At 36.1% G+C, this 26,242-nt stretch overlaps 1 protein-coding gene across 1 annotated transcript; it reads right to left on the bottom strand.

Annotated features, from left to right (window-relative positions):
* Positions 1-492: 492 nt before the first annotated feature.
* LOC137399790 (KICSTOR complex protein kaptin-like) lies at positions 493-26,188 on the bottom strand. Its single transcript, XM_068086015.1, has 13 exons — positions 26,120-26,188; positions 18,109-18,447; positions 16,973-17,146; positions 15,814-15,868; positions 14,591-14,672; positions 13,748-13,845; positions 11,831-11,940; positions 11,030-11,137; positions 9,289-9,303; positions 8,383-8,455; positions 7,091-7,226; positions 6,664-6,834; positions 493-1,305 (listed from the first exon to the last, which is right to left on the bottom strand). The coding sequence occupies exons 2-13, from the start codon at positions 18,347-18,349 to the stop codon at positions 1,168-1,170; spliced, it is 1,401 nt and encodes a 466-aa protein (XP_067942116.1). The 5' UTR covers positions 18,350-18,447; positions 26,120-26,188; the 3' UTR covers positions 493-1,167.
* Between the last annotated feature and the right edge of the window lie 54 nt (positions 26,189-26,242).

The following is a 26,242-nucleotide window of genomic DNA, read 5'->3' as shown; positions in this document are numbered from 1 at the left end:
GTGTCTTGACAAACTGTTGTTTTTGCGGAGTTGTCCTCGGTCGAGCAGAACGAGCAAAACAACGGTTAACTCGCTCCACTCGACGGGAGACAACTCCGCAAAAAACAACAGTTTGTCAAGACCGCCTAGCTATTACGACGTGTAATACTTCATGGTAGACCTACTTCCACAGGTAGAAGCACATGTCGTAATACATGTACGTAGAGGTAAGATATGCTATAGGTATGTATTTATATATTTTCTCACTAAATGATAGCTTGCCGAAAATCACGGTGTATAACAACTTCTCTTATAGCTATCAAACATTTTGTGACCAGTTGTAATTGGAGTGTCTAATGCAGGCTGTGCGAAACGCTCAGTTACAACTGTAAAACTTGTAGATGATCTTTGATCTCTGAAGCTCAGCAAAATCAGATGCATTATTATCTCGCATCCAAATTCTACAATCACATGCTCTGTTAACCCTTCTTATTATTAATACAGTAGTTAGATGACTGATCGTGTTTATTAATTCCTTCAGATTTTGTTCTACGCTTAATGAAACAACTATCGTTCTGCCGTAGTACACATGATTTATCACACAGTGTTACACACCACAGTAACAACATGTTAATAAATGCGTGAGTTTAATAAATCAGCTGTACAGTGAAGACAGGGAACATATCCAGTAGACAAAATGTATACAACACAACGTAGAGAGTAGGTTAAAAAGTATGTAGTTAATAATTGCTCGAACAAGGATAAGCAAGCAAAGAGCACACAACATGACAATTGAGAAAAATATAAATGATTGAAAAGAAACAGCTCATGGCACAAGATATTTTAAATACATGCAATCAGCTGATACTCGCTAGGCACCTATCTCATCTTCTGACCAGTGGTATAAATGTATATATTACAAGAGCAAATTAGTCTGTAATTCCCTGAGTACTTATGCGGTAGCCAGATACTATATAGAATTACATGGTATTCATTTGAATATGTAATTCCACATAGTATGCTGGTAGCACCTATATACTATTCTTTGATGCGACTTCTAATCATATTCACGTATTAAAATCTTTCAAAAATAATTTCAACCAAATCGAGTATCAAAAAATGCAAATACAATCTTGGACAGGACAAATTATTGACCTATTTAATTGCATATAAGGGTATTTCTTCTAATCAGCTTGGAGTTGTCACCCCTGTTGGTTCATCAAGCTCCTTATTGGCTTCAGCTTCTTGAGTCTCGAGTTTGGCGAAACTGACTTCCACATCTTTTAGTCTCTCACAAAGAAAAATGGCTGCCTTGTTGATGTCTTTCTGTGGATGCAATAATCATAACACGAATAATGACATCCTGAACAACGGAACGGAGAGAGAAAAAACATCAGCGATGCAGCTCGAGGCTAGAATAATAAGATGAGTGGAAAGACAGAGATTTATTTAATGTATAAAAGCTTAAAAATTTATTTTTTGGTCTTGGGAAGAATTAAAATTATTCACATTATTTGCAATAGGAAAACCTGTTTTGGAATTCTAACAGGTTCTTTTTGAATAGCGTTGTGGGATGGATTAAGGTTGAAAATGGAGGTTGGACTCTATAAAGCTCCATTATAAGGTTACAGCAGTTCTAGTTAAGATATTTAGCATACATAGACCTACCACATCCTACCCATAAAAGGAAAAGCACGCAGCTAATCAGAATGAATAAGTCAGCTAGATTGGACTTTTAAAAAAATCTGGTTATTATGATGTCAAAAAACAGTTAAAATATTTATTCATTCCAGGAGACTAGCTTTATAGCTTTTTGATAGCTCCAATAGCTTATTACATAAACAATCACTTGCTAAGCTATAATAGACTACTTACTACATACGATACGTGTTATCTATATGATAGCACTCTGATTGCATATTATCTATATAATATGCAATCAGAGTCGGAGATGGTTAATAATTTTAACATGTTTTTTCAAAGTGTTTTCACAAAGGCAGATGAATTTTTTCCTGAATACGATTTACCGGATACCAGCACCAGTCCAATAATAGTCACTTGTGAGGGCGTGGAGAAAATGATCGTAGGTCTTGTAAAGGGCAAAGCCCCTGGGCCCGACGGCTTAAGAAAAGAGGACTTCATGGTTGACGTCAGCACAGTGTCAGCAATGCTCACACTGGTTTACCAATACTCTTTAAATACCGGAAGTTTACCTTCTGCATGGAAATTAGCCAATGTCACACCAGTTTATAAAAAAGGCGATAAGACTCTCGCCGGAAATTATCGCCCTGTCTCACTAACATCAATAGCGTGCAAGATGCTTGAACACATCATTTTGAGCTATATCAATAAGAGCCTAAATCTTTCCTCGCATCAGCACGGCTTTAGGCATGGACTGTCGTGTACCACTCAACTGGTCACTGTTGTCCATGATCTTATGGATGCAAATAATGAAAATCAGCAAATACACGCTGCAGTTCTTGACTTTTCGAAGGCCTTTGATAAGGTATCACATTCTCTGCTTATAGTTAAACTTTTAGGTGCTGGGGTCCATCATTCGATTGTTTATTGGATTCAAAATTTTTTAAGCAACCGATTTCAAAAAGTTATTATAAACGGTCATGCATCAGCACCCTTAAAAGTCCACTCTGGAGTGCCGCAGGGCTCCGTTTTGGGGCCCACACTCTTTTTAATATATATTGACAATGTCGGATCAGTTTTAAAACACTCCACCATCAGACTGTTTGCTGATGACGCTCTTCTGTACAGTCGAATTGATAATCACCATGATTGCATAAATTTTCAGTCTGACCTCACTGCCTTGGAAAATTGGGCCTCTGAGTCCAAAATGATTTTTAATGTAACAAAGTGTCAAATTGTAAATTTTAATTTCACGTCAGACTCTGGCGTCCCAGCTGAGTACAACCTTTATAATACCAATCTGGAAGTTGTGGATAGCTTTAAATATTTGGGCGTGATTATTACAAATACATTGAGCTGGGACCACCATATAACATCGATTTGTACCAAAGCATTACAAACCTTGGGAATGATAAAACGGGTTCTTTTTAATGCTCCTAATAAAGTAAAGAAAATCGCATATTTGACTTTATGTAGACCCGCCTTGGAGTACGCTTGTGAGGTCTGGGACCCTTTTTTAGTCAAACACATATCTCAAATTGAATTTATACAAAGAAGAGCCGTGAGATTTATATGTAATTTGAAAGGAGTTGCTAGCGTAACGGAAGCTCGAGAGAATATCCAGTTGGAAGTTTTAGAGATCAGAAGAAAACGAGCAAGACTCAACCTTTTAATAAACATTTTATCTAATAGCACACACTCAGCACTAATTGAAAGTTTTAATTTTTTAATGTCCCAACCACACCAGTATGACACCAGATCATCTCGGTCTAACGCTCCAAAGGCAATCGCCTGCAACACAAACACATATTTTAACAGCTTCATTCCACGAACTTCTCGGGATATTAGATTGGGAGATCATTAGAACAGGAAAGTTTTATTAATTGATGTTTTAAATTCACTTGTTCAAATAGATAAATTTTTATTCTTATACAATCTATGCAAACGGTCTCCACTTCCTCCTTTTGAGGTCTCGAGACTCTTTTTAATCAGAATCAGAATAGCTGATGTCTTAAATGTGAAGACATCATCAAATTGGATGTTGGTAAACTTCTACCAGTCGCTGTTACAATTTATCAATCCAAACAAATGAAAGGGGTCATGCATTTATTAATATCCCAAATTCCTAGATGAAGTGTGTGTGTGTGCGTGTGTGTGTATTTATTTTCATCAACAGAAACAATACAGAAAAATAAACTGCATATTAGTAAATATATCAGGTTAATTACAAATTAGTGAGAAAATGAAAAGAGTATAGCAAAATTCATTCAACTTGAGCACGAGATAATGATGATGGAGCCATAGGTGCGCTGTAGCCCAGCTAATGTTGCGCAAGCCCCAAAAACAGTCAACAGCAGCAGAACAAAGGCAGGCCTCAGCCCACCCTAGTCAGAGAGACAGGAGATAGCATTTTACTTGTTTTTTAAAGTCAAATTTGTTTACAATTTTCTTCAATCTGTCAGGTAGGTTATTCCAATAAAAGGTTGTTTGATATTGAATAGTTTTTTGCCCAGCACTAGATGTAAACAAGGGAATATGAAGATTTAGAAGAGAGTGACGAGTACTATAAGAGTGTGTTGGTCCCCCATTCCCAGATGAATAAAATACAGTATGACCCCTTAGCAGCAGCTTTAACGTATATAACTTATCTATAGGTAAAATATTAGTTTGAGTAAACAATTCTTTTGATGGATAGTCAATGGGTTTATGACATATAATTCGCACTAGCTTTTTCTGAAAGACTTTAATTTTATTTAAAAATATGTCAGGCGAATTGCCCCAAGATTCGAGGCAGTAAATAAGTTTAGAATTCACCAAGGAGTTATATAATGTAATCATTATTTCTCGTGGGAAGTACTTTGATAACCTATAGAAAAGTCCAACCGCTGGACGAAGGTCCTTTAGTATGTTAGATATATGAGTAGACCAATTCAGATTATTATCAAGCCAAACACCTAGGAATTTAAAATGATCGGTCTGTTTTAATATGTTATTTCCTATTTGCAGAGAGTGCATTTTTAAATTAAATTTGTTCTGCGGATTTTTCATAAGCATATAATTAGTTTTCTCAATATTAATTGTGAGTTGGTTACTGATGCACCAGCATCGGAAGATTTCCAAATCTTCATTTATCTGAGGTAACATGCTGTTAAGGTTACTTGATTCTAAAAAAAGAGTGGTGTCATCTGCATAGAGAATAGGTTGTAAGTATTTTAATGATTTGCAAAGATCGTTTATATAAATCAAAAACAGTGTTGGGCCCAAAATTGAACCTTGTGGAACCCCACAGGTTATGCGTTTTTCAGTAGATAGTACACCACTAATTTTTGTTCGTTGAAATCTGTCGTGTAAATAGCTTCTAACCCAATTAATACTTTGACTACTGAAATTTAATTTTGTTAGTTTTTGTAAAAGTATATCATGGTTAATAGTGTCAAATGCTTTGCTAAAATCAATAAAAATTCCTAACACACTGTTTCCTTTGTTAAAAGCCTCAAAAGTTCTATTCGTAAAAGCTGACAAAGCGTCAGAAGTCCCACGTTTTGCTCTAAAACCAAATTGATAGTTATTCAACAAGCTATTAAGTTCAAGATAGTTTATTATTTGATCATTTACTAGCCTCACTAATATTTTGCTAAAAATTGGTAAAATAGATATAGGTCGATGATTTGAACATAGAACACGATCACCTTTTTTAAAGACAGGCTTAATTCTAGCAATTTTCATTTGTTTAGGAACCATACCTTGAGTAATGCTATTGTTAATTAACTTAGTAAGAGGGATCACTAACGACTGGCTAGCTGCTTGTAAAATTTTACCAGAGATATTATCTAGTCCTGAAGCCTTGTTGGCTTTAATGGACTTTATTACACTTTCCACCATACTACTGTCAACAGTTGACACATTAAAATGTGCGGCATTCGAATTCGAGTAATTTTCAGTAGAGTCGGATCTTAAGTTTTGGAATTTAGAAGCCAGTTGATGTCCTATATTACTGAAATAAATATTTATTTCATTTGCTATCTCAAAACTATCACTTGATTCTGGAGGCAGCTTGCTTGTTGTTTTAATCTTTTTAGGCTCTCCAGTGTTAGATTTTTTCAATATCTCATTATTTATAATTTTCCAAACCTCAGTAGGGCTATCACAGCTTTCAAATGCTAATTTGAAATAATTAGCTTTGGATTTTCGCAACTCACTGGTGAGCTTGTTTCTTAAAGCCACATACTTAGCTTTTAACTTTTAGCTTTTAACTTTTTAACTTTAGCTTTTAAGTTGAGCTACTATTCACTATTTTTTGAGTGAAAAACTAATACCAGCCCAAAAAGAATTTTATGCTAATCTATAAGCAGTGAGTAGTTTAAAATTGACAATCAGTAAGGTCTAAAGATGCTGCAGTATATTCACCATTGATATTCATTTAATGACAAGATATGTGTTCAATATTTCGACAGCAGAAACAATTCTGATATCGATTAAATCTGCTAATAAACTTTCAAGTCCTTCAAAAATTGTTCTTCAAAAAACCACTCAATTGTTTTGTCTTTTTATAACTCGATCAATGGAAAGTGTGACAACTCCAAAATAGTAAGAAAAATATTTGATTTACTTTATAGTGTATGAGTAGCAATATTGGTGCGAAGACAATGTTAGTTGTTCTTTGTTTTAACAGAGAAAAAATGGCTCTTATTACAAAGCTAATGAAATACAGAAGCAGGGTAATAGGAGGAAGTACTAAGGATTATGGGACAACTATGTTGCATGAGTTCAACTGTCTGCCCTTATGATTGTCTGGATGGAATGCTTGATATGTGCACTCTGCATCCTTGAGTTATTTTTTATGAAAAACTGAATTTTTTTTAATAAATCAGCGGCCAGCAAAACCATAAAACAACTTATTCCAACTACAAAGCAAAGCTGTAATACAAGGATTCGAACTGCAAGTTTGGAAAGGAGATAAGAACATCCGTGAGGGTATTAAGTTATTGGTAAGACAACTCCAATAATTATACTGAAAGAGCAGCTGATCAAAGATAAACCAACCTGCAGAATATGGAGACCTCTCATAGAGAGGACGGCGAGGTCTTTGACCCCATCACCCGTCAAGTCAAGTGGAATGAGGGAATGTATAGGGTACTGAAGACTGTGCTGCCAGAGAAGAGTTGTGGCTTCATCAGTAGGAGCATTGCTGTCGAATTTGTACGCCAGAATACGCTGCAGGGACATTAGTGGAAAAACTGCTATTACAATAATCAGCTCTGATACTTTATGTCTGTATGAAAGACAAAAAACAATTACAAAGAGGCCTGAAGGAAAACTCTTACATGTCACAGAAATCTAACGAATGATGAAATTACGCACGGATCAAGTAAAGCAAATACAACTCCAATGATATCAGATAGCCACAATCAGTTAATAATTTTACTCTGAAACATCTCAAAACTTGCAAGAAGATGATTTGAAGAGTCACCTGACCAAAAGTTCCAAGTATTATTTCATTAAGGCCATCAAAGTCAACATCAGCCACACAACCGCACAATACACTGTCATAGTTGTAGGAGTCCTTGAGAGTTATCTGCTCCAACAATCCATTTTTCTTTATGTCTCTGTGCAAGATATGGCAAGTGAAAGCAATAATTCACTACTATTCCATCCATTTTGTTATTCCCATCTAGTCGGCAGCAGAAATATCGATATGAGTATCATGATGGCCGTGTAGAATTCCTTTACAAGAGAGTGAATGATAAACAACAAGAATAGACCTGGTGCTATAGCGGTTTGCTAAAGTTGCTATAGCAGCAGGTTTACTAGCGTGGTTAATAGGTCTTAGCTTGCTTGGCCAATTTTTGGTTTACGAGTTTCTGACGCAGATATCCTGGCGGAGGGATTTTTAGCGTCACACTTTTCGGCACTCCAATTTTTACACCGAAGAAAGTATTTATGCTTATATACAGTAAATAACACGTTAATAGTAACAAGTGAATGCAAAAGAAATTTTATTCATGAAAACTCATGTTAGTATATACATATACGTGTATATAAGAAATACATAAAAAAAATCAACTGCAATTTTATTTTGGTTCGCCGGATTTACTCGGTCTTTTATGAACATTTAACACGAGCAGCTTCAATTAGTGCAGCTGATGATCCATGGCCATTCAGGCATTCATCACTTTTTACACTTTCAATCACTATTTCTTTAATTGCATGTTTACATTCAAATCGCTAAATTAATAACAGGTCTTCTGAACTATATCTTATCAAATACACAAATGTAGCCGTTATAAACAATTTTTTTTCGCTTTGCTTAAAATTTGTAGTGCCATAATAACTTACAACAAAAGATAGATAAATTCCAAACTTGTAACTTGCGGCAGAATGTCTGCGCCAAAACGTTCCATTTCAACCGATTTTCACCTGTCATATTCACAAAAGAATAAATGTTTTTTGCAGTTTTCCTTTGATATGAGCGTTTTTGCAGTCGTAAAGTTAGAGTGAGTTAGGAACTGAATAGAACAACCAAGAAATTATTTAAACGATTTCATATTCACCCTCAGCACATGAGAGTTCATGTCTATGTCTATTGTATTCTCTGAACTTCATGGGTTTATATTTACTATTTTTCTTAAAGAAAATAGGCTTCAAGATGCCACAAGAACAAAAATCTATATATAAACTGCGTATCAAGATGGTTATTAATTAGCGAAGATGCTTTGTACATAGTCACATGAAATGGCCTTGAGCTACTAAAAAATCAGATACCTGTATATGCTTGCCACTTCAAGAGCATGACACACGAGAACGTGTACTGTAGGTTCTTCTCTCCTTTCTCCATCTAAATAGTGAAAAAAATCTATTACTTTTCGATTAGAAAAATGCTAAATATATTATATTTTATTAACTGCACGCTAAACTAAAAGTTATGACTTTGAAAAAAAATTAACAACTTTGAGTTCTTTAGTAAACCAGTAGCAATGATGATAACCAATTCTAAAGGATAATTTAAAAATAACACAATATTAAATGACAAGATTGCAAAGTACTCAAAGCATCGTTTGCATCATTACAAAAACATCTAACAAGACTAACAGGTTTCGCATACACTGATGTCAGGTTGACAAAAACATAGAAGGAAGTAAGGCTGCAAGTTGTTACCTGCGGCATTACTTGGCAGCAGGTTGTTACCTGCGGCCAAGTTGCTGGTGAATCATGATGAAATAAAGAAAACACCCTATCTAACAGACAACAGATAAGAAGCAAAATATCAAAGCTCAGGCAATAATCAGTTTCAGGAGAGCGTAGCTGTGTCAGCGAGAAAGAGTGAAGGTAAAAGGCAGCACGGTTGAAGGGTGTTTGAATTAGTAAAGCCTCATTAGAATTACTGAAAATAAATCAATGCACGAATATTCGCTAGCCCTTCCCTGCGTAATCAGTGTGTGAAACCGTAAGGCATAAGTCAAAACTTTAAATCAACGTGATGAAATAGCAAGAATGTATCCAATGTTAAGCGCTTGTGATTATCACAGCTGTCATGGGTAGAAGGTAAGATAAAACTGCTTGGTTGGAATAACCACCACCGAAAGCTTGGCAGCACACTACTAGCGAGCTGCTGTCACAGGAATACTAGCCATACTATGATGGGTTTGGGCGGCAGCTGCAACACTTTACCTGGTAGCAGGTGATCTGTAAACAATCTCAATAGTGAGAGAAGAGCCAGAGGCACTTTCCTCCATTGGCTATTCGGTGCCATTATGACAAGGCTTTGTAGGGTGCTTTCAGATTCCCCGTGTACAAGGGGTATATGACCTTGTATACATGGGGCTTTCATACCCCAGTCGCCTACCCCTTAAAGTCGCCTACCCCTTAGAGTCGCCTACCCCTTAGAGTCGCCTACCCCTTGGAGTCGCCTACCCCTTAGAGTCGCCTACCCCTTAGAGTCGCCTACCCCTTGGAGTCGCCTACCCCTTAAAGATGAACTTGCGCAAGATTTTAGTAGATTTTATCAAAAAGTATCGGTATTTTGTATCATTTGTGACAGTTTTTGATGTTTGAGGTGATCTGACTGCCAAGATGTTCCAAGATCAAAATTGACCAAACTTGATCGAACGTTAATACGCTCAGATCAAGCGCAAGTACAATTATGACATCTATAATAGCGAAGACATGGACAGAATAGAGATGCATAACGCTGCAACTTAAGGCAATAGCCGATTTCAATTATAACAATGATAGCAACTAGTGACATCATTTCGCACAAATTTTTGCTAAGCGCGTTTTAACCTTTGTCAATTTTGTTGATCAAACTTTTTAGATGTTAATCTTAAAACATCCTGGCAGTCAGATCACCTCAAACATCAAATACAATCGCAAACGATACAAAAATATCGATATTTTCTGATAAAATCTACTAAAATTTTTGTATAAGTTCACCCATAGGCTATAAGATAATTGATGTATTTCTGGCTGTGCTTTGACTAGAAGGTGAGTATCGTGTCGGGTGTGCATCGCTTTGGGACATGAAATGATAACTCTTACTTGATGAATATGCAAAATTCAATAAAAGCTTGTCCTGTAATCCATATGATGACGAATTTTAATCAACTCCAGAGTGTACACAGGAAATCCAAAAGCACCGTGGGTGTAGGCAGAGATATTGCGAATGTAGCTACTGTGAGTATCGTTGAGAGATGGTTTATATGGATACAAGGCTGTGGATGCAGACATTGAGGTAGGAGCTATGTGTGGCAGGGACATTTTCATAGGAAATGAGATATGCATATATATAATATATTACTTTATTGGCAATAATTTCATTTCAAATAGAAACATTTTTCAATTTATGCTGTGTTTAACACTATTTCAACACCCCTATATTATGGAGGTGTTGAGATAGTGCTGGTGCAGACGCCAACGTATTGATTGCGTAGACAAGATGGTGATGAAGGTGAGATACAGAGCATTTAGTTGTGGTTAGGATTGGAAGATTGCTGGTGAAAACGATATCTCATTGGTGTAGTTGGAATATTGTGGGTATAGCTAGGAGATCTACGGCATGCTTAAGATGTTATAGGTATGATTGAAAGAATGTTGGTGGAGCTAAAATACTGTAGGTATGGCTTTAAAAAGTAGATGCGGAAGCGTAATGAGCAGGTGTATGGAATAACATGTGAAAGTGAGATTTCACTGGGATGGCCATGGTGTAAAAACTATGGGTATGGTCCTATATCAAGAAGAAAAAGCAACTCCAAAGCAAACAAAAACAACATAATGCTAAGCAAACAGTTTAAACAATACTTAAAACGAAAGCCAAAAGCAAGATATAGTCAAACAATATATGAATGAAAAAGGTTTTACAGCCAAACTAATAAATACTGTACTAGAGATACAGTAGTTGTAGAGCCTGACTGACCGTAGAGAGGCAGTAGGTATTCAGGAATAGGCACATCAGGTTCATCAGAGAACATAACAACACTAGTAACTGGTCCAAAGCCTTTGGCCTCTGTCTTCCGGAGAATAACTATAAAACACCTCGAATCAAATAAACTGTGCAGAAAATGTTTAAACAAAGGAAGGCTTGTACAAAATTAACAGATTTGAAAAAACATCGAGCGTGTGCGAGACATCCATCTGACTGACATGCGCTGACAAGAAATTAAAACTGCTTCATAACCAGACGAAAGCAATACTAGATGAGTAACAGCTAGCATTGCTAGGTAACAAGGTGCCTGCTTTTATGCCATGACTTGGTCTCACTATTAGACATGTGAAGATGGTCCAAATGGAGCTCTAAAAAACTGTAACCCTTTGATACTATAGTTAACTGCTGATGTGGTTCCTAGAATTGTATTCAATAAGATTTGTCCACGGTCTCGCATAAGCTGTGGTTTATAGTCATACCTACTGTTAATACTACTACATGTATGTTAATATACATCTCCATAATCATACCTATTCATTCTAAAATACTCAGCTGATATTTGACAGAAGCACAAACCAGGACACAAAGCAGCAGTAATCTACATTGTTCGCATAACTGACAGCAAACAAATTATTTTGCAGGTTAGTTACACACACTACTGTATCTGCACTGTATCTGTAAGCTTTGCACAGCTTTCAAAATGATCAGACGTGTCACTAGACTCAGTAATCAAACTGTTCAGCTCTGACCTTCACCTTATCAACGTTCCACTAAGTAAAACTTAACGCTCACCGCCATTGATGACATCCACCATATAGCATACAATTCTGCCAGACTGTGAACCGGCAACGGTCATCCTCTTCTTGTTGTCCTCGTAGTAGAGAATATCAAGGAAGAACAGCCTACAATGGTAACACATATCAGAAACAACAACCAACAATGGTGACACTTTTCAAGGACCAGCATTCTACAATGGTAACACTTGTTAAGACTTGTGTACAAAATATACTAGACTCCTGTGTTTAAGACTACCATTCTCCTCTACAACATTGTTACTCATTGTGAATTTAGTATCACATATTACTATGCAATAATATTATATTAGTCATATAACATATGACTTCAAAAATCAAAAAAATGAAATATTTAGAATTTAGCCTAAATAGTCATTCAAAATCGTAATTTGACAGCCTTTTGGCTTACGTATTTGAAATCAGGACAAAACGAGGATTAATTTATTATATAATTCATGGCTACTGATAAAATTCACAATGAAAAGTAACATGTGTTGGAAAAGAGAATATCAGCTTGCCAACAAAGAGGTCCAGGTTATTTTGCACACCACTGTGGTTTCATCTGGCTCCTATCGTTATGTACCGAGGTGAAGTACAAAGATTGTGTTATACACATGCCAGAAGTTGAGAAAATCCAACACAGCCACTTTTTAATTTAGTATAATGTAAAATGTTGGTTTTATAACCATTGCACCTGTTTGTAAACCACTACACTAGAGTTTAATGGTTTCAGTTTATTTTATACTTACCTGCTTACCTCCCTAATGAGGAGTAAGATAAACTGCATTATAGGTACTCGACCATAGTTTGACTTTTAACAGCATAGTTGAAACGTGATCTTTCAAAATGCCTCTATTTAGGTGGAACGTAATGCTCTGTTTTGGTCTTTTGGTTACCGTAAGTCCTCATGCTCAAGCCGTGCGGCTTGTGCTCGCAAACAGATGATTCACGAAAGAAAAAATAATCCTCCAACAAGCCGCCTGTGGTATCTAGCCGCCCTTACCAACAAGCCGCATATGCCCATAGACCGAGGCTAACGACTGAGGTTTTGTCGTTCTTGAGCGGAGAGTCAAGTTTTGTCGTTTTTTGTTTTTGTGAGTTTTGTCGTTGGGAGCGGAGAGTGTTGAGACAGGTTTTCGCTATATCCCTTCCTCTTGAATGAGAAAACAGGTTACATCAGTACATGTGAAAAGAACTTTCTTTTACTTCCAAGTTCGAATTAAAATTCCTGAACCCTTGCATCAAGAACTTACTTGCCATGTCTCAGCTAGATTTTTATTGCGCTGTTAAAGGGCTTATAGGCTACACTGTAGGTTTTTCGTGAAGGTTTAGCACTAGTGTACATGGTTGTATCAAGTTAATGAGTTCAGTCTTGCTGCTGCTAACGATGTGAAATAACTGAACACCTGTGGCTTGCTGCAATTTGTTTGATGTGGTGAGTTTTGCACTCAGTTTGGTCCATAGTTTCTGCTTCGATGTCAGCAGGTATTAGCACACTCCCAACCACTTGTCTCTCACTCGTGTGTCACGAATTCATTTCGACTTAGAGCGATAAATTGTTCTTTAGTCTACAGTATTCCATAAACATGACCTTGAAAATAAACGAGTAGGTCGCCAAAACCCCCGTTCATAAAAGTGTATCACGAATGCGATTCTATGGTTATAGCACAGGAGCTGAGCAGAGACCGCATTCATCGAGAAGCCGCCCTAAGCCCCACGTAAGTTTTAAAAGTTTGGCCTTTAGCCGCAGTCTATGACCTTGAACCAGAAGCCGCGCTCAACGACAAGCCGCGTGGCCGGACCATGAAGACTTACGGTACACATCAATTGAAGGATTCTATTTTGTCTTGGAAATGACAAATTTAAGCTGAAAAGTATGAAAGTTCCAAACTGGACATGAAAGCATGCTACTTACACATCCGCAAGTTTGCCAGAAAGTTCAGGAAAGTATTTTCCAACAGACGACTCTTTGTCCTTGTAAGTGGTGTCAGTATTTTTCTGGGTTCGTCTTCTCTTTGAAAAGAGAAAGGTGCATTTATATATATAAAGGTTCAGCCAATCGTAGGGCAGAATAAATAATGAAGTTAATCATGTACAGCGTTCGTTTCTCAATAAACGTGGTAACCAAACTAGGAGACTATGTATACAGCCTCCAACTGGTCAGCATTTAAGAAAATTGCCCGTAATTCCCTTAAACAGATAACCATGGAATCGTACAAATAATCTGTCTTATTTATTTACAGAATTATTGAGCTTATGGTTTTCTAGTTTAAGCAGTTGAAAACAAAAATATTTTGGAAGAAAAAAGAGATCAGAAGCCTAAAACAAGCCAAATTATATTCCTGCCCAGGATGTGCTACAAAAACTATTATTCCAACAAAAATAACCACATAATAAAGATCCGCAATATAACAGACAATTATTTCAAAAATACTTGCATAAAGTAAACAGTCAAGTTAGCCACATTATTTAACCAATGCTAACTATGCATATGGATACATACATGTACATACAGATGGACACGTACATGTACATACAGATGGACACGTACATGTACATACAGATGGACACATACATGTACATACAGATGGACACATACATGTACATACAGATGGACACGTACATGTACATACAGATGGACACGTACATGTACATACAGATGGACACATACATACTACAAGTAATGGTGGCTGAAAAGGCATCTGTATCCTAGCAAGACAAACTATCCTCAAATTAAAATACTGGTTTATAGCCTCACCTCCTTGAACATATGCACCCTTTTGCATGTGGTGCTGACTAGAAATACAATGGTTGGCACCCCGCTGTGTCTGTGAAAGATCCTGCAATCCAAAGACAGTGGTAAGGAATGATCTAGTTACCAACTCAACAGCAAACTATCAATACTATCTAATTGATACTGTCTAACAGGAACACAACCAGAACGTATATTCTTATGCTTATTAAACCATAACTGTCATGTACAACTTTTATCGCATTTACTAGGTTAATCAGACAGGCTGATTCTGATTTTGTACTCAAAATAAAGATTGGTCCACTAACTTTCAGAGTAATGAAGGCTTTTTTACAGCGTTTTAATATCGGTCTCGAAAACGACACAAGCAGCACAAGCTCCGCCCTCAAATATGTGACGCAGCCTAGCTTTTTAGGAGCGGAAGTTGGAGATGTTTAGTCCGAATTAGAATGATAGAGATCGGTGTTTTAAAACCCATTATTATCTAAATGTAGCCTTCAAAATAATTTCAGTCGTTTCTGAAAGGTAGATAAGCTATTTAACATTGCATTTAAAAAAAACGCGATAACAACGCTAGCTGGTGATAAAATTACGCTTTTTTGAGCTCATTATTCTCGTCATTCAGCCTATTAAACATCATGTAACAAGCTACGAGCAATTTTAAATAGTTTATCTACCTTTCATAAAAGACTGAGATTATTTGACAGGCTGAATTTAGATAATACGAGTTTTAAGACACCCTATCATTTTAAATCGGACTAAACATCCCTAACTTCTGCTCCTAAAAAGCTAGGCTACGTCACATATTTATGGGCGGAGCTTGGTGTTCCGATCGTGTTGTTTTCAAGACGGATATTGAAATGCTTTAAAAAAGCCTTCATGATTTTAAAGTTAGTGGACCAATCTTTATTTTGAGTACAAAATCAAAATCAGCATGTCTGATTTACCTAGCAAATACGATAAAAGTTGTACGTGACAATTATGGTTTAACAAGACAAAGATGTCCATGCTAATCAAAAAACTAAGTTAATGAATAGCATAGATAAAAATAATGACAAAATTATGTGTCATTTAAACACATAATAACAGCATAAAAGCAAAATATAATGTTACAAACAATATTCACTACAACATTCGAAAATAAAAAAATATATACAGCAGTGATGACACGGCTACAAGTGATGTTGTAGTATTGTTACTATTTATAATAGAGTAAACATAGGCCTTACTTTGCGTGCGTTATCTGACACGGAATTCCATCCAGGTCAATAGGAATTCCATTTTCTAAAACAAATCACCATTTAATACTGTGAACCCCTTAAAGGTGGTAAACTTTTAAAGCCAAGAAGAAAATGAATACCTCCACAGAAAGCATTATGACATACTAAATGATTACTGGTGAGCGCTACATAACACAAGCAGTCTATTGGAGTTGGCCTCCCAATTGTTTCACTTTTCGAAGAGGAAACAACTCATTAAATTAACATTTATCAGTTCTATGAGTAGCAACTATATCTAAATTGCAAGCCACGAAAACTAGCAGATGATATGCAGGTTTAAAGGTTATTCAAATACAAATAGCAAACAATTGATCATCAAATACTTACACGTGCCTTTTACATAAATTAATGTAGCTAATATGCAATTATAAAATATGTCCGAGCCTGATAGAGAATGTCCGAGTAAAACAATTTATTGTATTACATTCATTGTATTATTATTATTTATTGTCTGTTGTGAAAAGCTATAAACAACTAGTTTATCCAAGCATTAGTGAACAAAGATTATTAAGTACAAATAATAAGGTAATAATAATGACTTCTTTCTTCAAATCTAGATTCATACAACTTTTTGCACATGAAACAACTGTTCATTGCTAGGGAATGAACTTTTGCTAAATCTAATAATATGAAATATAAAAAATAAAGAATTCAAGAAAAACTTTCAACCAGAAAAATAACACAGTGTTTATGTTGGGTTATCTCTCCTATGAAAATAACTTAAAAACTTTCAATTATTAAAGATTTTGGTTTTTCACAGATTTACATACAGACAAAAACTTGAGTTTTGCAAATCTGTAAAAAGTGAACTTTAAGAATGTAGCATCTTCAGTAGATTTTATTTGATTTTTAAGTTGAATGAGATTGAAAGGGCTAATGAACAAACTACGAGTCACAAGTTTATAAGTCCCAACAAATTCAAAGTGTTTATTAAACCTAAAAAACTTGAAGCTTTATTAAGATTAGAGATCCTAAAATTCCCTCTCATCTTAATAAACAAAACATGAGTTTGACACAATTAGTTCTGCACTGCTTTGATAGATATATCTACAAACATGGAGAGACAAATCTGAAAAAACATGGTAAATATATGAGTAGTTATTCTTACCTGTAGCTACTTGCAGCGAGTCAAAAAAGTTTTCTCCATCTCGAAGAGGAGCAGTAAATATGCTAGTGGAACCACGCGATTGGTTGTCAAAAGTGACTCCAAGAACTATCATTGGGTCACCAGTGAGCCTATCGATCTTGGTGAATGCATCCATTGAGACTATTTCTGCTTTAGCTGCAAGAGATCGTATGAAATCTATCAAGAGAAGTCTATGAATTGAGCAAGATGAAAACGGTAAGAACTATAAAAAGTATTTGCATTATAAAAATCTTCACATTCGACCAAAATGTTGAAGCTATTTGATAGCAAAATTCTACCAGGATCAAACCAGGAAATATTTAGCAAGGTCCGCAATTTCAGACTCTGGTTATTCATATGTGATATAATCTGATCTTCTATTGCATAACGTGTTGTCCATTTGACAATCAAAAGGAGTGAAAAGTGTTGGCAAATCTTTTGCTATTACAAGAGTAGGACAACTTAAAGAATATTTATAAAAAAAATACTGCATTACAAAAACACTCAACAGAAAGTGACTCAGCATATATTTGACACATTTAGTCATAAAACTGGAGACTGAATACGGCTTGAGGTGATGAACATGTGTAGATAAAAAGACTTTAACATGACTATAGATATATTGTTGTGGCAGTCATTAAAGTCTCACTGGTCGACATTCATTTTAAATGACCTGCGCTACAGTCTACAGACAGAAATGTTTCCATTTCTATCATATGTGTTGTTAACGGGGCTATAAAAAGGTCTAGATTATCTAACCTTATCATTGCAATTCATCTTGAGAAAAATAAATATCATGAATATGAAACTTTTTTGCAGTTGATTAGAATTCATGAATGACAAACATTAGCACTCAATCCTTTATACACATCATCAAATGAGCGATCAAGATCATAGTTGTTTTTTACCAAACATGTACATACATTTTAGCGAATTACAAGAAATTTTTTTTCAAATAACCTGAGATTTGGCGATTAACATGAAAAATTCGGCTTAGCAACTTGGTGTTTTACAGATTGCTTCATCTGAAGATAGTCCAACAAAATCTTAAACAGTTCCACACCAACATTATACTCTTGCAACTGTGTTGGTACTAAAAAGTCAAGTAGAATGCTTACCGGGAATATATTGGAGGCGAAAAAGATTGTTAACTGGCTTGAGCTCATTCTCGTCTGACAGGACATACTCAAACATGGTGATGTCTCCGTTAAGGCAGGCAACGAGAACTTTTTCACACGTGGATTTTGAATTACCCGTGGTCGTTGAATAATGACTCATTCCATATACATTGCTCTGTGTGCCTGTCGGCAGCACACAAAAGTGGGCTTCCGAGAAACATGAGTGCACAAAGTCAGCCATGGCAGAATCAACAGTTAGCAGATGAAAATAGGTGGACTATGGCAGCATTCATCTCGCATCCAATGCACGGTGGATTAGGGAAACTATCTGTACACAACCTACAAAAAACACACTTTTCAATAGAGAATAAACAGAGAATTAGACAATATGCAGAAAATATTCCACGTAAATATATAAGAATGCTTCTACTGTATAAGCAAAGCTATCTAAAACAAATTGCTCTTACAACATGTCGGCTTGTGTAAGGAATGATCTCTTCAACTGTTTAAAAGTATTAGAAACTGCATTTTAATGCAAAAATTTTTCAAATGCTAGGATTATTTTTTCTCAACTGCTACTATCTAAGGCTGCTGCTAATGTTTGCTGTTATAATGAATTTACTTACAATACCAAATTAGTAGTGCTGTATGAAATAGTAATATATCAACTAGCAAGCTCAGTAATGCTCCCATCACACTCACAAACTCAGTAATCCTGTATAAAGTTGTCTCATGTACATTAACCAACTCAGTAATGCTGTATAAAGTCGTCTCATGTACACTAGCCAACTCAGTAATGCTGCATAAAGTCGTCTCATGTACACTAGCCAACTCAGTAATGCTGTATAAAGTCGTCTCATGTACACTAGCCAACTCAGTAATGCTGCATAAAGTCGTCTCATGTACACTAACCAACTCGGTAATCCTGTATAAAGTCGTATCATGTACATTAACCAACTCAGTAATGCTGTATAAAGTCGTCTCATGTACACTAGCCAACTCAGTAATGCTGTATAAAGTCGTCTCATGTACACTAACCAACTCAGTAATGCTGTATAAAATCGTCTCATGTACACTAACCAACTCAGTAATCCTGTATAAAGTGGCATTATGTACACTAACCAACTCAGTAATGCTATACACAGTGGTATCATGTAAACTAACCAACTCAATAATGCTATATAAAGTCGTATCATGTACACTAACCAACTCAGTAATGCTGTATAAAGTCGTATCATGTACACTAACCAACTCAGTAATGCTGTATAAAGTCGTATCATGTACACTAACCAACTCAGTAATGCTGTATAAAGTCGTATCATGTACACTAACCAACTCAGTAATGCTGTATAAAGTCGTATCATGTAAACTAACCAACTCGGTAATGCTGTATAAAGTCATATCATGTAAACTAACCAACTCGGTAATCCTGTATAAAGTTGTCTCATGTACATTAACCAACTCAGTAATGCTGTATAAAGTGCTATCATGTACACTAACCAACTCAGTAATGCTGTATAAAGTCGTATCGTGTAAACTAACCAACTCAGTAATGCTGTATAAAGTCGTATCATGTAAACTAACCAACTCAGTAATCCTGTATAAAGTGGTATCATGTAAACTAACCAACTCAGTAATCCTGTATAAAGTGGTATCATGTAAACTAACCAACTCAGTAATCCTGTACAAAGTGGTATCATGTACACTAACCAACTCAGTAATGCTGTATAAAGTCGTATCACGTATACTAACCAACTCAGCAATGCTGTATAAAGTCGTATCATGTACACTAACCAACTCAGTAATGCTGTATAAAGTCGTATCATGAACACTAACCAACTCAGTAGTACTGTATAAAGTCGTATCATGTACATTAACCAACTCAGTAGTACTGTATAAAGTCGTATCATGTAAACTAACCAACTCAGTAATACTGTATAAAGTCGTACCATGTACACTAACCAACTCAGTAATCCTGTACAAAGTGGTATCATGTACACTAACCAACTCAGTAATGCTGTATAAAGTCGTATCACGTATACTAACCAACTCAGCAATGCTGTATAAAGTCGTATCATGTACACTAACCAACTCAGCAATGCTGTATAAAGTCGTATCATGTACACTAACCAACTCAGTAGTACTGTATAAAGTCGTATCATGTACATTTACCAACTCAGTAGTACTGTATAAAGTCGTATCATGTAAACTAACCAACTCAGTAATACTGTATAAAGTCGTATCATGTACACTAACCAACTCAGTAATACTGTATAAAGTCGTACCATGTACACTAACTAACTCAGTAATGCTGTATAAAGTCGTATCATGTACACTAACCAACTCAGTAATGCTGTATAAAGTCTTATCATGTACACTAACCAACTCAGTAATGCTGTATAAAGTCGTATCATGTACACTAACCAACTCCGTAATGCTGTATAAAGTCGTATCATGTACACTAACCAACTCAGTAATGCTACATGGATCCCATGGTGTCACGTCTATTACTCAACAAAGAAACGGGGTACTACCAGATATCATACTACCTAGTAAACTCAATGCTAAGTGAAACTAATGCTGTATCAAAAGGTATCACCCCAAAATTGATTATATTGTTGGATAATAATTAATAGTGATTGGAAAAAACCCATTTTCTAAAAGCAAAGTTAATTCACAATAGGGTCTGTGTTGTGAATGGATTACAACAATGATTCTAAGGTCACGTGCCCCGGCTAAAGTGTCACCACCAACTAGAGCCTTGATACTTGATTGAAGATGACTTATGAATCCTTTACAAAATTGAATGATTGCCTGGCTACATTTACTACACGTCGGCCATTATATTCAGAATAACTACATAAAAACAGTCACTAGTCTAAGAAACAATTTAACTGTGACCAAAAAACTAAAACATCGATGGTATTACTCAAGTTTTCCACGGGGTTCACGAGTAATGATGTATCATTGAGAAACCAGCCACCACCGCTAGTTAATACTGACAGTAACTAGAATATTTTAAGATGAAAAAAACAAAAATTAAATTACTATAAATGAATTTTAGATGAGAATTCTGTCTCGCCCTCGTAGCTCTAGAAGTTCTAAAGCACGTGTTGAACAGCCAGCAACTGCACCAAGGAAGTGTGATCTTTCTTTTATAGTTTACGCATTGAATAAACTACTTTTCCGAGGAATTTGCAAACTCGGTGCTTATAGCTGATTACAAATACATCTGCAATACAACTGCTCAATTCACTGAATGAACGTAAGCAAAAGCATACTGACTAATTATTCTATGTTAAGACTAAAAAGCACCTTGAGTTTAATAACTAAATCCTATAAAGACTTATTGTTAGATAAAATCAGAGATCAATGGGATTCATTTAGCAAGTGTTAGTTTTTCTCAGCCCTTGTCTATGCTCTATAGATCAAGTACATCTGGTTTATATAAGCTACGCCTTGCACCAAACCTTAGCGAAAATTACTGTCGTTATAAAAACATTTTCTTCCCAAAACTGTGCATACATTATATTTTAAATTACTTTACCACCAAAGATTAAAATATCGTGGCTATTTAGATATATCATAGCCGATATGTGCATTCCAATACCAGCAGTGATAAGCATTATAGCGTAAAACCTCCAATTGAACGCCATGGCGCTCTATTTTTTAACCTATCTTCTGTAGTGGTGGTCAATTGGAGGCGGCGTTCAAATAGGGGCTGGCGGTGTAATTTTCTAATGGTTCATCAGAATTTTCGGAAGATAAATTTAGCCCTGTTATGAATGAAGAGAATGTCGACTATATCTTGCTCTTTTTCTGATAGAGCGATAATAAACCTTTTGGATGCAATAAATTTGCTAACTTACTTCCAATTTGTCAAAGATCTCTTAATAAATATGCATCAACAAACCGATATATATCTCTACCAGTTGGTATCTATTGCTTGCAATTGACCTGCAATGATATTATAGTCTGTGTCCTTCTTTGAATTTGTTGGCATTTTAAATTTGAAGACATACTTTTATTTTATATCTATATTTAACAATTTTGCATAAGAGCTCATTGCACTCATTGATATGTTTGCAAGAGTTCGCAGCCAAAACTAGTTTTTGATGTGCAATAGAAGTGGAGTTATGAGCATCAATCCATTGTAAGCTGTGTTAAGAGAGCCACAAGGATGCTATTAAACCATGTCATAGATCTGCATATATTCATAAGTTATATAATGATAACCTATCAAAGGATACAAATAATGTATATTCATGAACAAGTGACATAAACGAACCATACTTATATTACACGCAGAAACAAAAATTTACATATTTAAAACAAAATTTCCATTTCCATCGTTTGCTCAGATAGCTGCGTTCTGATGGTTGCTTTCGATGGAACGAACATCTTGTAGCTGTCCAATACCTTCACAATATCTTCTGGCCATAACTCTTTTGCACTGCTGAACTAGTCAATATTAGCAGCTAAAAAATTTTTTGCAGAACAAAACTTTTACGTGCTGCTTTTACCACAAGTGCAACGAGTAAAAGTATGCTTGCTAAACGTAACCTTTGACCCAAAACTTGCAAACCGTGTTTTATATATGCACTTTGAAGTATCACGACCGTGTTAAACAAGGAACTACTATTAGCCTGAGACATTAATTATTTCTATGGTATTGCTTTCTAAGTTTTAATGGAAAAAAGGTGGAAAGCTTTGGAGTTGGACAACAAGAGAATTGATTGTTAATAATGTAAATGATTCATTAGTAATACAATTTTGTGTACACTTTTCTACTGATCACTTGATATTATGGGTTCATAAAAATCAAAGATAGTCAAAGTGGTGGTCAATTGGAGGTGGCGTTCAAATAAAGGGCGGCGGTCTATTTTCTGACCCTTTTCTTGTAGTGGGGGTCAAATAGAGGTGGCGTTCAAATAGAGGTGGCGTTCAAATAGAGGTGGCGTTCAAATAGAGGTGGCGTTCAAATAGAGGTGGCGTTCAAATAGAGGTGGCGTTCAAATAGAGGTGGCGTTCAAATAGAGGTGGCGTTCAAATAGAGGTTTTACGGTATATGGCATTCTGGCAGACTAACCCAATGCTCTAAGCTTTCTGTAGCTGTACATACTTTGAAATTAAAAAATGAATCTTTTTTATCTATAGGCCTATAGTTCTGTAGAAATGGCGTTTGGTGCATATTTCACAGACAGAGTGCATTAAACCTCGCGCCCACTATAATAAGATTTCCGTTTAATCGGACACTCACCAAGAACTGCATGTAAAATAAGTGCTTGGAAAAAATGTCTACACAATGGGTAACTTAAATCAAGTATTAACTTATTAGAAATTAATTCCCTGTAGACGAGAATTCTATGGTTGCTACACGCAAAGTAGATTTTCTGAACAACGCTTAACAAATATGGTGACCCTGAGAAAGGTAAAAAAGACTGATAACTACCTCACCAGCGGTTTTCTTTATCTCAGAAAAAGAAAACCATATATAAGAAACAGGAATTGTGCTTGAACTCTGAAAAACGTCGGGAAACTCCCTTATATGGTCAAAAGCATCTTTGCACACACTATTGACTTCAAGCAAGTTTAGCTGATGTAACTCATCTAATCCTAAAAGATTTTTCCTAGAACCTGTTAAAACCTACACGAGAGTGTCGACAGACCTAAAAGTGCTTCTGATTTAAACTGTACAAACTCTAGCTACAGAAGATTCATCTGCGCTATATAAACTACGTTCAGGTTCACTCAAATTTAGACAAAGTATTTTACTAGTCTCTTCTGTTACCGTAGAGACTTCTGCTCTTGTATCAAATGTAAACTCAAGATTTTTCCAAGTTACTTTTAAAACTTGTTTAATGTCACTACTACATAGACCATCTTTATTGCTCTTCGTGAATCTCACTCAATGTGGACTTTTTCTAAAACTCCTACTCTGTCTACTAGGCTTGTACCTATCTTCTGATGGGCTTCTGCTACTACCACTACTACTGCTATATCTCCTACAATCACGTCTAGACTCATGTCTCTCACTCAACTTGTTGCGAGGACAATCTTTAGAAATGTGACCTTTCTTTGAACAAACATAGCACCTAGCACTAGAACAATCCCTAACATGATGTCCTTCTGTTACAAGCAAAGCAAGTAATACTTCTAGCAAGGAATTATATCACCTAGGTGAGAACTCTTTATAACTTCGCCTACCTCTCCACCAAGGTGAAAAGGTGTCAGACCTATCACTACCTGAACTATCTCTTCTAGACAGCCTAAAACTAGAACGTTCACTGCAAGATGTTTCACTCTTCCTAGAAACTCGACAAACAGGTGCAACAGAACTACTGTCACTAGATTCACTATCTACTCTCATATTGTCAACTTCTACCTTGATATCTCTTTTAGCACCAGTGATAATAGACTCCGATTCCCTAGCTAAATGTCTAGCTTTCAATTTGTCAGATAATTGCTCCCAAGTTAAGTCAGTTTCCTGCAATAACTTTTCCTAGCACTAGAATCACGCAAACCATTCACTGCTAGAGCTACACAAAAGCACTGCCTCAAATCATCATTATCATCACCAAAATCCATATCTCTACTCAACTTTTCCACTCTCACCAAGTACTCTCTTCTTCCCTAAAGCCTGTGAAACTAACAAATTTCATCGTTCTCACAAAACACTCTCCTCCCTCTCATAATGACTTCTCAAAAGATTTAAAGCATCCTGGAAAACATCTGCTGCCTGGCTCGCAACATCAAACCCTAAGCTTCTCAGTAACTCCATTCCTTCACTACCAATAGCGCTTAATAAAGCTAACAGCTTAGTCTTTCCCGCAAAGAGTGGGACACCACCTTCAGTATTACCCATACGCAATGAAGTAAGCTCACACGCAACCTCAAACTCACTGAGCTAAGACTTAAAAGAACTAGAGACCTTTCCACTATTTAGTCTCAACCTAAGGAAAGCACTAACATCAAGCTGTCTAGCAGCCATATTCACACACAACTATAATGGTAACCACTTTCACCACACCTAACTATAGCACCTATAGCACTGCTATGAAAATGCTACTCAACTGCCAATACAATGTGACAATATAAGCCTACAAATAACAATCACCTACCCAAACAACGCTACAAAACACGATAGCACTAACAATTAATATTACCACCCCTCAATGATATAATAGAACAACACAGTATAATAACACCCCTCAATTGATTAATGTAACAACACAGTATCCTGCCTACGACGCCATGTTAAATAACATGCAGGTACATACCTTGGTACAACACTGTAGAATGAGACCGCCTGCGAGTTGCCGTATAGCTTATATGCCTATAGCACTGAGAAGCCAATAAAGCCGTGAATCCTATACTGTTAATCTGATAGCTTTAACACCATTGCGATAGCATCACTCACCTTGACTCCTAGTAGCGTCTCACCATCACCGTAGACATCGTTAGGCTACATAAGACCTCGAAACACGATTACTCACCAGTACCTTTAACGTATAGAAGGAAGATGACCCGTGTTAATCTCCGTGTAAAAAATTTAATTAAAAACGTTCATTCATCGCTTATTGAAAACTTTGACAACATCCTTGCTAGTCAGTCAAACCTCAATGACCAGAATACTAAAGCGTGTGACTCAGCAGTTCGTCTAGCTGTTAACGCAAACCATCAGGCTTACTTTCTGTTTTCACCTAGAACCTCCACAGACATAAAAGTGTCGCTTCATAACTACTTTAGTACAAGAAATATTTTAGTTTTTTTTCCTAGTTTTGATAATCCCCCTTTCTAGCCTGGCGCAAGGTCTTAGGATTCTGTTTTACTTACACTTGATTAGTTCGTAAATCGGGAGGCACTAAAATTCATCCACATAGTGTCAGCCAATTATGAATAAAATAATAGAGAATATGCACAAAAGACTTCTGCACTTTTACAGTCCTAAAGTGAATGATCACGCAGAAGAGTAAAAGCTATCACATATTAAAAGTAAACTTGATTTTACCTGTCGCAACGATGTTTTTGTGCGAGAATGAAATAATGTTAAAAACGGCAGCGAAAAAATTGCCTAAGCTCTCAATCATACTAGTCTAAAATCATCGAACGATTTCTCATGTGGTCGTGCAAA

The sequence above is a fragment of the Watersipora subatra genome, chromosome 7, assembly GCF_963576615.1.
Source record: "Watersipora subatra chromosome 7, tzWatSuba1.1, whole genome shotgun sequence".
In the NCBI taxonomy this organism is placed as follows: Eukaryota; Metazoa; Bryozoa; class Gymnolaemata; order Cheilostomatida; family Watersiporidae; genus Watersipora; species Watersipora subatra.
Note: the sequence above shows the minus strand (reverse complement) of the source record. Positions and strands in the feature narration are given on the sequence as shown.

What these genes read in the sequence shown, in the direction of transcription:
- LOC137399790 (XM_068086015.1), bottom strand. Translation starts at nt 18,349, where the DNA reads ATGGCTGACTTTGTGCACTCATGTTTCTCGGAAGCCCACTTTTGTGTG. An exon ending in TCTGGCAAACTTGCGGATGT is followed by an intron (nt 11,941 to 13,747) that starts GTAAGTAGCATG and finishes TTACCATTGTAG; the next exon opens with GCTGTTCTTCCTTGATATTC. An exon ending in TACTTGGAACTTTTGGTCAG is followed by an intron (nt 6,835 to 7,090) that starts GTGACTCTTCAA and finishes ATGTCCCTGCAG; the next exon opens with CGTATTCTGGCGTACAAATT.